This window comes from Talpa occidentalis, unplaced genomic scaffold (genome assembly GCF_014898055.3).
Source record: "Talpa occidentalis isolate TD23 unplaced genomic scaffold, MPIMG_talOcc4v2.1 talOcc4.6, whole genome shotgun sequence".
NCBI lineage: Eukaryota > Metazoa > Chordata > Mammalia > Eulipotyphla > Talpidae > Talpa > Talpa occidentalis.
In genome coordinates this window covers 121975549-121990337 of record NW_023604972.1, presented here as the reverse complement: position 1 = coordinate 121990337, position 14789 = coordinate 121975549, and the positions used below count along the sequence as shown (strand labels likewise).

Genomic DNA, 14789 nt, shown 5'->3' with positions numbered 1-14789 from the left:
CCCACCAACAGTGCAGGAGAGTTCCTTTTTCTCTACACCCTCGCCAACATTTGTTGTTGCTAGTTTTTTTAATATGTGCCATTCTCACTGGTGTAAGATGGTATATTTTGATGAAATTCAACTGTCTTTACCTACATCAAAGTCAGGAAGATATTTTCCTATGTTTTTTTCTAAATATTTTATAACTTCAGTCTTTGCATTTAAGTCCATAATGTAAATCTAGTTAAGACTGAAACTCATATTTCTCATACATTATGCACAGTTGTTCCGAGACAACTTGCTCTAAATGTTTTCTAATTCCCATTGAATTCACTGGATACTTGATTTGTAAAATCAATTAATCTGATGTGAACTCTATACTTTGTTTTGATCAATCTATCTTTGTACCAGTGCTAAACTTTACTGATTATTATAATTTTATGGAAAGTTTGAGATAAGTGCTCTGAATCCTTCATATTTGTTCTATTTTTTCAATGTAGTTTTGGCTGAGTTCTTTGCATACAAAAAATTTTAGAATCAATTTGTCAATTTCTCCTAAATCCTAATAATATTTTGATTATATAGATAAGTTTGAGAAGATTTCCATATTTTCCCTGAATTTGTTAATCCATGAATGTAGCTTTCCGCTTATGTAAGGCTTCATAGTAGCTCCCAGGAATGTTTTATAATTTCTAATGGAAAGTCAATGAACATACTTTATTACTAACCCATTTTTTATTATCATCATAATTGGAACTGCTATTTTTAAAATTCCATTCTCAATTGTTTGGTACTAGCCTGTAGAAATATATTCATATACTGACCTGGGTAAATACACCTTTTAGGTTCTATAATTGTGTGGGAGAGTCTTTATAATTTTCCATGTGAAAAAACATTTGTTTGCAATTTAAAAAATTTTTGTTTTCTTCCTTTCTAATATTTATTTCTTTTATTTGTTTCTTTTGCCTTATGGGCTGACTAGAGCCTCCATTATACTGTTCACTAGAAATGATGAAAGTGGATATTACTGTCTTGTCCCTATCATATGAGAGAAATGTTCCAAGTTCACCAGTAAATATGAAATTCATTATACACATTTTGTAAATTTTTTTCAGGTTGAGGAAATGTCCCTCTATAATTATCTGCCAGAGACTCATTTCGCCAATAACCCAACCCACATCTCTGTTAATCACCAATCTGTTCTCTATGTCTATGAACACGGTTTTGTTTTTCAGGTTCCATATATATGTGAGATCATTTGCTGTTTGTCTTGTTCTCTTCTATAGCTCCATTTCTGCACTAATATTACACATCTGTTCAATAACTATGACCATAGTCTTTGTTTAGTCTTTAAACATTATTTAGAAGTGCTGCTTTAAAGTCTCTTTCCACTAATTCCAAATTCTGGGCCAACTTGAAGTCAGGTTCCATTGACTGTTTTTTGTCTTGACTGTGAGTCACATTTTTCTTTTTCTGGTTATCTATAGTACCTTTTGAAAGTAGGTAGGACACTATAACCATGTGTCAATTACATTTTCAAAAACAAAAGACTGCATATGTGGGGGTTGTCCCATAGGCTGTACCGTGTAGTCTGGGTGTATAATAGGCCAGACTGTCTGGGTTTGGTTAATTATTCTCTATGAAACTCACACAATGACATCACCTAAGAACACTCTTCTCAGAATGTGTTCTTGTCATTAAGCAACTCATAGCTGTATTGATACTAGGTTTTGTGAAACTTTGCATTCTGATAAGTTCCTCTAAAGAGTGTTAATAGTAGTTCTGTTAGCTGTGTAACTTAGTTGAATTAATCTCCAAATCTTCTCAACATTAGAGAGTAATACCTAAAATCTCTGTTTAGTACTTTATAGATCCTTCTAGCTATTGCCAGCCCATCAATTCCTTAGAGTATACCCCATACCTGTACAATTAATGGTCATTTAATGATATGAGCAGAGTTTATATATAAATTTGTTGTCTCCCAGTAGTTTCCTAATTTCTAGGTTTTTCCCCTTTGAAAATACTGTGATGCTGGCAATCCAAAATTCTCCTCTTTAACTTCTCAAGACAACAAAACTATGACTTTTTGTTAGGTTCTGAATGCCTATCTCAGTGTTACCTGAGGCTTGCCATCAGACCAGAAAAAGAAATTAATAGAAACTAGGATCCCATCCACCCTTTTTCAAATGATACAATTCCCTCTAGTTTCTGCCTCCTTCATCTACTAATCAGATGTAAATGAGATTTTCAAAATATCTTGTCCACAGTTCATATTTATATATTAGAAGCGGGTAAGATAATTTATTTTGCTATTACTAAAACATAGAATTTTTTTTACTAAACATGTTTTATTACATGTTTTACTAAGAATGTTTTATTACTAAAACATAGAATTTTTTTTTACTTTATTCAAGAGCTAGGGTACAGGCCAGAGTCTCAGGAGGGTGAGAAGATTCACCAGAGACAGAGCAGGGAGCCGAACAGGCAGACAAACCGAAGGCACTGCTGAGGGGAGCAGTGGGCGAGACAGGAGAGGTCTGCTGCACCATGTGGGATTCTCCCTGGCCAGCTGGGAATAGAACCTGCACTGTAGAGGCCGAGGACAGCTTCACATCGCAGTGCTCAACCCGCTGCACCACCCGGGAGGCCCAACATATATTTTTTTTTTTTCAGGGAATTACTTTAAAGAGTACAGTTCGGAGCATAGGATAGTAATTGCTCAGTAGACAACATATTTTTCCCTTTCAGTTTTGTGAAAGCCTGATCTTAATTGGGAAGAGGAGATTGCAGTTAAATGACAATTTAACTCCGAGAGCATTACTATTGCATGTTAAGCTAAGAATCATGGGGAAAGGCTTGATTTTTAGGTCTGTTGATGAGGCAAAAGTGGTGCACAGTCAAAATTATCTATGAAAATCCCTTTGTCACTCATTAATGATTATATGTACAGAATCCTTTAGACTATTTTATCATTTCCTTTAATTCTCTGTTGGTCAATGTTTCTTTATAGAATTTATATATTTAATTCATTCCTGCAGGACATAAAAAAAAAAACTACTTATACACTTAAGTAAAGTACTTGCTTTTTAATGATCAATTGTTTTAAAAAAATAGGTAATTGTAATTATTTTCATGAACATAATTTAACTCAGATCTGATTGGATGTAATACCTGAATGAATCATCACTGAGTGTATTGAAGGCAAGAAGCTACTTTATTTTAATTCTTTCTCAAATATACACCTACCCACTCACATGCCTATGAACAGAGTTGAAGTCACAAAGCCAAAACACCCATGTGATGCTATGATATTTTACATAGAAACTCCTGCTTGAATTAAGACAGATTTCCTTTTTGTTTCTACAGTGGGGCCCTTCTGAATGTAGCTTGCTTGAAATTTAATAAAGTGAAAGAGATGTATTTCATAAAGACAAAGAAATTTTTACTGATTGGAGACAGCACAATATGTGTGAAGATTGGAAAAGAGAATATAACTTGCAGAAAAATAAACATAGTGAAAATAGGTAAGAAATTGGTTACGGTTGTCACATTTTAGTGTGCTGAATGTGCTGATTTCATGTGTCTGAACTTTCTGTATTTTAAGAGATAAACCCTGAAAACAATTGCACTGGAGAATAGCAAATTCTCTAGTGTAAATTTTTTTTAAGAAATAAAAGTTTTGAGACTTATACTACTTCTTACGCTGAGAGTAGATTGGCGGGTCTACATACTCAGCTATGAAAGAGAGTGCCTGGCATCTACAGATTACAAGAAGAGTTAATCTCCATGAAGCATCTAACTAGAGCTAGGCCTCCTGTTACCCACCCACATGTGCTCTTTCCTTTCTCACTTAACCTTCTCCTACATTCTTTCAATGGCCTCCCTATATGCCCACCATTTTTTGAGTATCTTTAGCTAAAGGATAAAGTTCTTTTATGTCATCTGCATTATTTGAGTTCTCCAGAAGAAACAGAACCATTGTAAGATATACATAAGTGGGTGCGTGCATGAAAAATATTTATTTTAAGAAATTGGCTCATGATACATGATTTCACACATGAAATCTGTATGGCAAACCAGAGTGTGGAATTCAGGCAGATGTGGATGTGGCAGTCTTGAGTGCAAATTCCTCAGGACAGGTCAAACACCCTGGAAATGCCAACTGGGTTTCTATGCAACTGGGTTTCTACATTCTTGAGACAGAAATGCTCTCAGGAGACCCTCCGTCTTTGCTTTTAAGATCTTCATCTGATTGGGTGAGGTCTACCACATTATGAAGAAAAACCTGTTTTGTTCAAAATCTATGCATTTAAATGTTAGTCATGTCTTTAAAAGTATCTCTTTAGACTAGTCTTTGACCAAACTAATGGGCACTGGAATCTAGTCAGATTTAACCCATAAAATTATCATCCCATCTTCCTAAGAGATTTGTTATTGAGAAGCGATGCCAAGGGACAGGGCAAGGAATTCAGTGTCAGCAGTTTTGTTGAGATTATAAATCTTAATTATTTCCTTGAATGAGGGGTAGGAAGTGGCTTGGTAAGATAAAAGTGTTGACTGTAATCTCTATTGGTCTGTTCTCTGCATCCACCCCCTTTCCTCTTGCTTCCATCTAGGGTAACTTCCCTTTTTATAATGCATCTAAGGGCAAAGAAAGGATAAACTTCCCCTTTTACGAGGTATCCCAGGGTAATGAAGGAGCATCTTCTTCCTTTTCACTACCTCTAGGGCAATGCAAGGGAGGCAAGCAGTCACTATTAAGAGTAAGTGACTAATTCTACCATAAAATTCTTTGTACTGAGTCAACAGGTAAGTCTGAAAGCCCAGCTTACATAACCTAGAACACGGCTCATTCTGTTGAGTAGAAGTTTGATGACTGCACACTCTCTCATAACAATCGGTTTGGGTTAGATTTGAACCCCCACTTTTGTTTGACATAAGCCAGACAATAAAGGTGACTGACCCTTCCTTCAATGACTAGCTTCTGAGGCTTGGGTGCAAGAGGAGCTAAGAGGCCAAGACAGGGTAACAACTGGTTTCTGGTGTAGAGGTGATGTGATACATGTAGGCTGCCCGAATTAGTACCTATCTCCCTCCAACAGCATTTCACACATGGCGCATATGATCCTAACAACCAATTTGGAGGCAGGTGAAAAAAAAGGGCTGAGGATGCGTTCAGAACGAATGCAAATGGGAGTAAAGACGTGGTAACCCAAGGTTAAGCAAGGGCCACAGTAGTGATCCTCAGCTTCTGTGCAGCCAAGAGAAGCCAGCTTGTAACCTGATTCTACTGGAATAATGAAGATCAGATTTGACATACTCCTCCTTTGGGGCTAATTGGTAGTATTTGCTAGTATTTTCGTATAAAAGTAGCACTAGCTGCTATCATAAATAAGCCCTAAAACATGCTTCTTAAACACCATTAGTTTATTTCCTGCTTAGCTAAGAACCAAAATGGGTGTTTCTAACCTCCAGGCAATATTTGTGATTGCTCCTCCAGGCAATATTTGTGATTCCTTCATTATATGGGTGCACTGTCTTTAACATATAAGTTTAAGTGATGGCAGGGAAGCAGGCATGGGATTACACAAGTGTAGTTTCTGGTCCAGGATGGGCCACACCCAGCTGCAAGACAGGCTGAGAAATGCAGTCTGGCCTTGATACAGGGTGAAGAAGAAATGGTTTCCTGACCCATAGCCAGTTCCTAATTCAGTAAGGAAGTGTGATTTTCAGAAGAAATTAATTTTAATTACAATTATTTCCTTGACTGCCCTGTAGATTCACCTCATTTCTTTTTTCCTCTCCAGTTAAACCTGAGGCTCCTTTTGACATAAGAGTCACCTATCGTGAAGAAGCAAATGACTTTGTGGTGACATTTAACACGTCACACTTGCGAAAGAAGTATGTGAGAGAACTAAAGCATGAGGTAGCCTACCACCAGGAAAAAAATGAAAATGATTGGATGGTATGTAGGACAACTACATTTATTCATTATGAAATATGTAAAGATATGTAGATGCACTTAAATAAATTATATATAAATTAAAATACATAAATGTATAAAACTATAAAAATAAGCACTTTTTTTCCAAAGCCTTAGTTCTCTTTTATTTTTTTAATAATAAATTTTATTTTTATATTCCCCATACAATTGCAACCCCCCCATTCTGACCCCAATCCCTCCCCTCCCACCCCCACCCCCCAAAGAGTATATCTGGTTCATAGTTTTTTGTTGATTTTGATTTTCCTGGTCCCTTATTTAAGTTTTCTAGATTCCTGCTATGAGTGAGACCATCCGGTATTTTTCTTTTTCTTTCTGGCTTAAAATAAGCACTTTTTAATGTGACATATTTTATCATCCTAGAGGTTATTTACCCAGGAAGGGCCACTAGCAATTTTATGCTCAAAATCTACCTTTTATTGATAAAAGTCCTCAAAAATATAGAAGTTTTGGGCCCCATAAAATCTGGATCTTCCCTGACCCATTCATGTTCTAGTTCTGATTTATTTTCATTCTCTATATTTTATCTTTACTGTTTCTAAATTAGGTTGTTGAACTAACAAAAAAGTTGTAGCCAAATCAACCCTCTTTATTTTAGGCCCTCAAAAAATATCACATTTAGCACAACTTTCACAGGCAACTCAGGAAAAAAAACACATCACGAAGCCACAATGTGGTTTCTGGGCAGTGAGAGAACAGTGAGAACAGTGAAGAGAGGAGGTGGAATGTTCTTCTTTTTTTGTGAAACCTACACTCTTAGTTGTTGAAGAAACAACTTTCATCCTTCATCACCTGGGGGATTATTTGCACTTTTCGTGATTTGCTACAGTTGCCCTGGCCTTTGGGGAGGAGGTGGGAGAAAAAGAGATTGTCTGAGGTTCTCCGGTTCCTCTGACTCTGCTGCTGACTTCGGTCCTTTTTGCACCACACAGACATAAAGCAGATGATTATTCATTTCACTCAAGGTAAAAAGAGTGTGTACTTTTTCATACTGTTTGTTTACTCAGTCCAGGATCAGCCCTGTCCATTTGTCCATATGCTCCTTCAACTACTTAAAAAGTGTCATACCCGCCCCAAACCACCTTCTCCCTTCTACCCCCAACCATCAAACTCACACACACACACACACACACACGCACGCACGCACACACGCACGCACACGCACAAGCATGCACGCAGTCATGAGCAACCACTGCTACCAGAGTTCCCATACCTTCCATTGTTATTTGAAAAGTGCGCCAATAGGAGAGCAAGATTTTGAATATTTAGTGCCAGAACAATCAGTTTACAGGGGGAAAAATTAATGCCCAACTCATGCCATGTTACACCAACAAAGAATGATTATATAAGGAAATATGTAAAACTGAAATTCTAAGCAAGCTGGAAAAAATATATGTAAATGTTTACATATCTTGAGATGAAGATGAATATTCTTCAGCATAAAAGAAGTAAGGTGGGATACATAAAAATAAAGGTTTATAAATGTCAACACATTTGATAATCAAAATTATAACACAAGTTAGAAGTTTGGATTAAATTGCTACTCAGAGTAGGCAGTTAATATTATTAACATGTGCCATATATATTAATGTTATTAATGTAAATTTATATTATAAATATTCTTGCTATAAATATGTGAATATTCTTAATATGTAAAGAAGCCTTATAAATTCATTAAGAAAAAGCCAAAGGGCCTCCCTGGTGGTGCAGCGGGTTGAGTGCTGTGCTGTGAAGCTGTCTGCAGCCTCTGCAGCATGGGTTCAATTCCTGGCCAGCCAGGGAGATACCCACATGGGAGCGGTAGACATCTCCTGTCTCGCCCACTGCTCCCCTCAGCAGTGTCTTTGGTCCTTCTGCCTGTTCTGCTTCCCACTCTGTCTCTGGTGAATTCTCTCACCCTCCTGCATCTCTGGCCTGTACCCTAGCTCTTATATAATTAAATAAATCTTTTTTAAAGAAAAGACAAATATAGGGCCTCCCTGGTGGCGCAGCAGTTGAGCGCTGGGTTGCGAAGCTGCCCGCAGCCTCTGCAACACCGGTTCGATCCCCAGCTGCTCCCCGGCCACCGGAGGAGGGTCCCACATGGCGCGCAGACCTCTCCTGCCGCCCGCTGCTCCCCTCAGCAGTGTGCTTCGGTCCTTCTGCCTGCTCTGCTCCCCGCTCTGGCGCTGGTGAATTCTCTCACCCTCCCATGCTTCTGACTGTACCCAGTGCTTGTATAAATAAATAAATAAATCTTAAAAAAAAAAAAAGAAAAGAAAAGACAAATATAACAATGGGAAAATTAGTAAAAAACTTGCAAATGTCTCACAAAATAAGAAAAACAAATTCAACAAATATATGGTATCTTTATATATCCTTAATATAGTATAAAGTAATCAATAATTAAATATAAATATAAATAACAATGGAATATCCCTTTTTACCCCCTACATGGATAGAGGGCTTTTTCCTAAGGATAATAATGATGGAAAGACTAGCTTCTATATTGCTGTTCACGAGGTAAAATGGTATCTTTCTGGAGGGAAGAGATTCTTGCTCACTGACTTTGTCATTCCTTTTCATCTCCCCTGGGGAGATAAAAGACAAGAGAAAGAAAATGATGAGATTAAAGTATGGAAAGGCAAGTGGGTGCCTCCCTGAATGGGTGAGCCCAACTCACCCCCCCCCCAAAAAAAGACCCATGGTTCCCCATCTTCTTTGCCACTTGTAGCATCACCTAGGCGCTCACAGCCTCTGCCCCAAAATCTGCAGATGACCCCTCCAGATGACAGAGCACCTTCTAACAAATGCAAGAAAATCTCCTTTGAGAATGTCCATGTGACTAAAGGTACTCACCCTGAAATGATGTGGGAGATCCAGGATCTCTTATTCCATCCTAAAGCTGTAGTGGTGTTTTTTTACTCTTTAGTACGTGAATTTATCCAACACAAAGCTGACGCTCCTACAGAGAAAGCTACAACCGGATGCAATGTATGAGATTAAAGTTCGATCCATTCCTCATTCTGAGTATTTTGAAGGCTTCTGGAGTGAATGGAGTCCCAGTTACCACTTCAGAACTCCCGAGGCCAACGCAGGTGAGACGTGACCATAGAGTCTCTGTTACTCCGGATGTGTGAGCAAGAGTGAAAGCGGGAGATGAAACAAACTGACAGGTTTGGCCTCTGCTGAGGGCGTTCTTACACAGTCTTTGGAGAATGACCTCCCCTCCTGGGTCTTTTTGTGAAGAACAAGGAAGAAGTGGGAGCAGAGTCCTTAGTCTCTGATCAGCTGTCAGGACACAACTATCGTGTAGTCCTGAGAGCTGCTAACAACTCTGAGCAAAATCCTTCCCCATCCATCCCCTCCAGTTGACCCCTTTAACTGGGATCCCAGAGGCTCGTCTGTCTAAGGCCCCTCTAGGATGCTCTTATGGGCAGGCTGGTGGGACTCTCACTAGTCTCTTTTCCAAAATAAACAAGAAAAATCCTGGGAGTCTAAGGCAATGTGGTCAGCAGAGCCAAAAAACATGGCTCAGGAAGGTCACTGGGGATCTGAAGGGACATACACCTTCCCTCTGGGACATCAAGGAAACTGTCCAGCCATACCAGTCTTCCATCCTCACCCTAGGAAATTCTGAGCCTGCAGGGAAGAGCATCTCTCATCTTCCTGCTTTGGTGGGAGTAGCTGCTTCAATGCTAGGTCAATTTTGCATGACAAATGTTTGGGAAGGAGTCACCCTAGTCAGCGCCACTTGCTAAGATTAAACTCACTCATTAAGCTTACACATCATCCTGTTCACTGGAGAGCACCTTTTAAGAAATAACAAATGGGCCTGAGTGACTAAATAAATTCAAAGCATCCTGAACATCCGTCTCTCCCACTGCACACTTAATGCATGCTAACCAAGATCTGCCCTTGCGTTTCAGGAGAGATGAATACTGTCATACTAACTATCAGCATTCTGAGTTTTTTCTCTGTGGTTTTGATGGTCATCTTGGCTGGTGTATTATGGAAAAAAAGGTGAATTTCTGTATTAATCAGGGGGTGATGATGGGGGATCCCAGTGATCAGAACCCTAAAAAATCAGAAGCTACAAAGAGGAATAGGGTATTTCAGGAATTAGAGTGCCCAGCATTCGTCCTCATTCTCAGGTACTAGTGAATTTCCAGTTAATTTCAGAGGAAGTGAAAATACATAAACTGGATATAAGGCAAAATGTCCGCCCCAACTTTTCCTCCAAAGTAGACACTATGCCTCCAGAATGCCTGAGCAATAAAGACACCATGGTGAAGCCAGAGTGTGTTTGAAGTCTTGACCTTCAGTTCACAAATCCATGGGACACTGCATCCACCCCATGAGAGAGCTGTGTGCATTCATCATAAAAACGATGCTTTAGGCACACACCAGTCAGGTTATTCATGTTTGGAGGAGATGCTATCAGGACAGGGCTACGCAGCCTCAGGATATTTCAGTTTTAAGCACACTTTATAACAATTTTTCCAAATAACTTAGAAAATATTTCTCAATTCCACAACAGGGGAGTTGCTGCCAGGAAAGAAAAGGATAAGACAAAAAATGCCTGTGTTGAGAGTAAATGAGCTAATAATAAATGGTTCATTGCCAAGCTTCATTGTTCCTTTTCTCCAGGGCTCTTTCCCAGAGGTGTAGCATTGTTATGTCTTGTTCACGGAGTAGGTCAGTGACTATGGTCTCTGGTCCAAGCCCTGCACAGACTGATAGGACACAAAGGTCAAAGGAAAACAAGTCACTTGTGCAGTCACCCATCTAGCTGTGGCGGAGTCAAGACTAGAAATCCACTCTTCTGGTTCTTGGCTCACAATAAGTGGGACGACCTATCTTCCCTGCTTTTTTTTTTTTTTTCTTTCAGAATTAAGCCCATTGTATGGCCCAGTCTCCCCGATCATAAGAAGACGCTGGAACAACTTTGCAAGAAACCGAAAAAGGTGAGAGCTTCTGGTGTTTCTATGGCTATGGTGGAGGCATGCCGGTAGCCAAGAATGATATTGTAAGAATAACAAACAGTGAAACACCAAGGTTTGGTCATTTGTGTACCCCATGAGTAGGGTCCTTTCCAAGATCCTAGATGCAGCTCCCCAGAAGTAGGAAACGAAAGCAAGATGCAAGTCTCAGAATTTCCCAGGCCTCTGTAGGGCTGGAAGGCACAGCCAGGGGTTATCTCAGACTTGAGGTCCTACAACTCTTTCAGAAGGAAAAGTGTCCACTGTCCCATGTGGGTAATTCTCTGATGTTCCCTGATAAGCCCCTGTCTTTTTGACTAGACATCGACATGTCTGTTTGTGGCGGTCTTAATGTCATCTCTCTGTTTTGGTGCAGAATTTGATTGCAAGTTTCAATCCTGAAAGTTTCCTGGACTGCCAGATTCATAAGGTGGATGACATTCAAGCTAGAGACGAAGCAGAAGGTTTCCTGAAAGACACTTTTTCTTCACAAATAAAGGAGTCTGAAAAGCAGAGGCTTGAAGTGGGCATGCAAGAGCCCAACTGGCTGTCCCAGAATGCAGTCATCACCCCAAAAACTTCCAAAGGAGATTCACACTTCCTGTGCCTGGCTGGGAATGTCAGCATGTGTGACGTCCCTGTGCTCCCCACTTCCAGGCCCCCAGACTGCAGGGAAGGGGGCAAGAATGGGCCTCATGTATACCAGGGGCTGCTGAATAATCCTGAAGCTACACACAGCACTGTGCCCCCTCCATTTCCTTTCCAAGTTGGAATTTTGACCTTAAATCCTGCTCCTCAAGGACAGCTCCTCCTCACTTCCTTGGGATCAAGTCAGGAGGAAGCCTATGTCACCATGTCCAGCTTCTACCAAAACCAATGAGCTGGAAGAAAGTCAGGACCAGAACCATTGTGACAAAGATGACTGTGCTTCTACCCACCCTCAAAACACAAACCATACGTAATTAATTTTGCAACCCTTCTACATGAGTAACCAGATTCTGAGACATTGCTTTGACCACACCTACCTGCTTCAGTGACATGCAATGTGAGGCAGAGGCCACCAGCTTCCGGCAACCCAGATGATTCAACAATCTCAAAAAGAAAAAAAATACAGAAAAGGGTAGAATGAACGTGTGGAGAAAGCAATGGAGGGGTAAGGACAGCAAGCAAGGATAAGAGGAGAAAGAAGGAAAGGAGGGCAAGAATGGCAGGTGCCATTGTTAGGACTGGCCCTACACCCAGAGCTGTGCAAAGAGCTCTGCACCCCCAGTCTCACGCAGCCTCACAATCATCCTGGGAGGTGGGTGCAATTATATTCTCTTTGTTATAGGTGATGAAACTGATCTAGATGAGGCTTAAAAGGGTTTAGTAACTTGTCCAAGATGCCCACTCAAGAAGGGATGGACCAAGTTTGATGCCTAGGAATCTGACTGCAGTCTCCCCAAGCTTGCCACTAAAAAAAGGGGTCAACCCATTCCCAAAGGCCGCACCTCACTGATACCAGGTAACTGTATAATTCATGGTCTAAACTGGGTCACTTTTGAAAGAAAAAGGGAAAGGTATAAGTAATCACTCCAGGACACTGATCATGAACTGTGAGTCGCCTTGACATAGGTACCTGAATTTAAAAGGCTATAGAGAAAAAAAAAGTAGTGGAGAAATGGTCTCACAAGTTGTGAAGTACCAGGACCCATCATGTCTACAACAGGCAAAGAAGGCAAGAAAAGGCTACAAGTCCAGTTCTTTCTATTTTTTTTTTAAGTGTTGGGAGGGAATGAACTCAAAGCCCAGAATCCATAGTTAAATCTCAAGAGTATGATCCTCTTGCTACCAACACCCACCTGCATCCATGAATGATAAAAGACCTGTGGTGACCCCAAGACACTGATGCATTTGAGGAATGAGACGGTGAATAGCCCATCTATGTACAAAGACTGCCCACCCCAAATCCATCCACAAACTGCTGGGTTCTACACCCTGGGTGTTGCCACGAATGTCTGGGAGAAGGGAATTATAAACACCTGCAACAAGTGAACCAACTACAGCCATGTTCTTGAACATCTAGAAAAGAGACATACTTTCAACACTTGACATGGGCCCTCTTGCATTTCCCAGTCTAGGGTAAATTCCTAGTGACTATCTCAAGCCAAGTCAAGGCAGCTGAGCAGCGTCAGCTCAGGGGACACCTCTCCCACAGACTCCAGACCCTCGGTATACGCAGAAGCACGCAAGGCAGCCGTGGCTGGTGGAAGTAAATAAGGACATGGGTTCAGATTTTTGTTTGGGGTTTGTTGTCATTGTTTCGCATTTTTTACTTTGTTCTGTGTACAGTTTGTTAGGAGAGAGCAAAGGAACCTTGTCTGTTGGTCTAGAGGCCTCTTAAGAATCAGACCATCTGATTTTTCAGTTGGATATTTTACTTTCCAAAGTCCCTTCTCTGAACCAATCATAATGGATATAACCCATCATGCCTCAGATGTTCTTAGTGCTTTTGTAACTCTGAAAGCATTTCCATAAACATATTTCTTTCATTTCCTCGACAATAATTTATGGAAATTCTGCAACGTGCCAACCATTGTGTCAGGCGTAGACGATCTACCACAAATAAGCTGGGACTCTGCCCTATAACGTGAAAAATCTAATGAAATGTGAACAAGTGAAATGTAAACAACTGTATTAACAACCGTTAATACAAACTGTTGTCATGGAGTCATGTTCAAAGTGCCTTGTTGGAGGCAGTCAGGGAAAACCCCATGAAAGTGACATATACCTGCATGGAAGACAAGTAGCACCTGCTGGTGTACGTGAGGAGACCTTGTCCACCAGATGGACATGTGTTCTTTCCTCTTGTGGAAGTGGGATCCAAGTCTTAAAGAGGAGCTCATCACATCTTAGCTCTCTTAGCTCTCTGGTAGCTTATTTACAGAAGTCCTAGCAAGTATTTATTATTATTATCATCCTTGACTTATGGGAAATTGGCACACAAGGCACACAAGTGAGTTACTCAGCTTACATGTTAAGTTGAGACTGCAAGTTGTAGGTATGTATCCCTGACATAAATTAAAAATCTCTGAAAGAAATGAGATACATCTAGAGGAAATTCTAGGTCCCTTTCCCTCTCAAGTCCTCTGTTTCAGTGTTGTCTAGCATAGGTTATCTTTTGAAATTGGTGTGTGAATGTCTGTTACTGGAGACATTTAAAATCCATGTATTATACTCTTATCATCATAACTGCTGCTAATGCTTGATGATATATTCAGAGAAAATATATAACGTACAATGTAAGATTATAATTTGTTTGCATAACGCCCCTTTAGGATGTCAGTATGAAAGAACTGCTGGTCAGAGACAATATATAAATCATAGAAGGAAACTGTTAAATCTCTAGAACATGAAATGAAAACAGAAAATTGAAAAATAGGCAGCTATTTTGGTCAATTAAACAACCATGACTGGATCTAAGGAAGCCTGGCTTGTTCAGCTGGTTTTCTACTAGATTTTGACCCTCTGGTAATTCTAATTTACATTTGCATCAGAAAAACCTAGTACAGGAGGTTTCAGATGTGCACACTTCCAGAGTGTTTTCATAGCACTTCGGAGAGATGTGAGCGAGAGCTGGCCAGGAAGACGGCAGGAATACGTGATAGGGAAACTGCAACTAAAAATGATGCCGATCAGAGGACATTTCTGTCAACTCAGTGGTTTTCTCTGGGGTTATTCATTAAAATATCCATTGTGCACTACACTGAGAGCCGCTGATTTCACTGTACTTTCCACATGCATTACAAACATTTTGCAGAGCTGCTAAATACATAACTCTCCATCATGTGTAGCCATCATGTATTTAA

At 40.1% G+C, this 14789-nt stretch overlaps 1 protein-coding gene across 2 annotated transcripts in view; it reads left to right on the top strand.

Annotated features, from left to right (window-relative positions):
- The window catches only part of IL7R (interleukin 7 receptor), a 26061-nt gene extending 11272 nt beyond the window's left edge, over positions 1–14789 (top strand). Inside the window, exons 3-8 of one of the 2 annotated variants that reach the window (XM_037530300.2) lie at positions 3346–3503; positions 5787–5944; positions 8892–9057; positions 9889–9982; positions 10851–10926; positions 11318–14789. In XM_037530300.2, coding sequence (XP_037386197.1) covers positions 3346–3503; positions 5787–5944; positions 8892–9057; positions 9889–9982; positions 10851–10926; positions 11318–11821 — 1156 coding nt within the window. In that variant the 3' untranslated portion in view covers positions 11822–14789. Of the gene's footprint in view, positions 1–3345; positions 3504–5786; positions 5945–8891; positions 9058–9888; positions 9983–10850; positions 10931–11317 lie in introns of those variants that run through there. The other variant, XM_054688205.1, reaches the window with a different exon arrangement.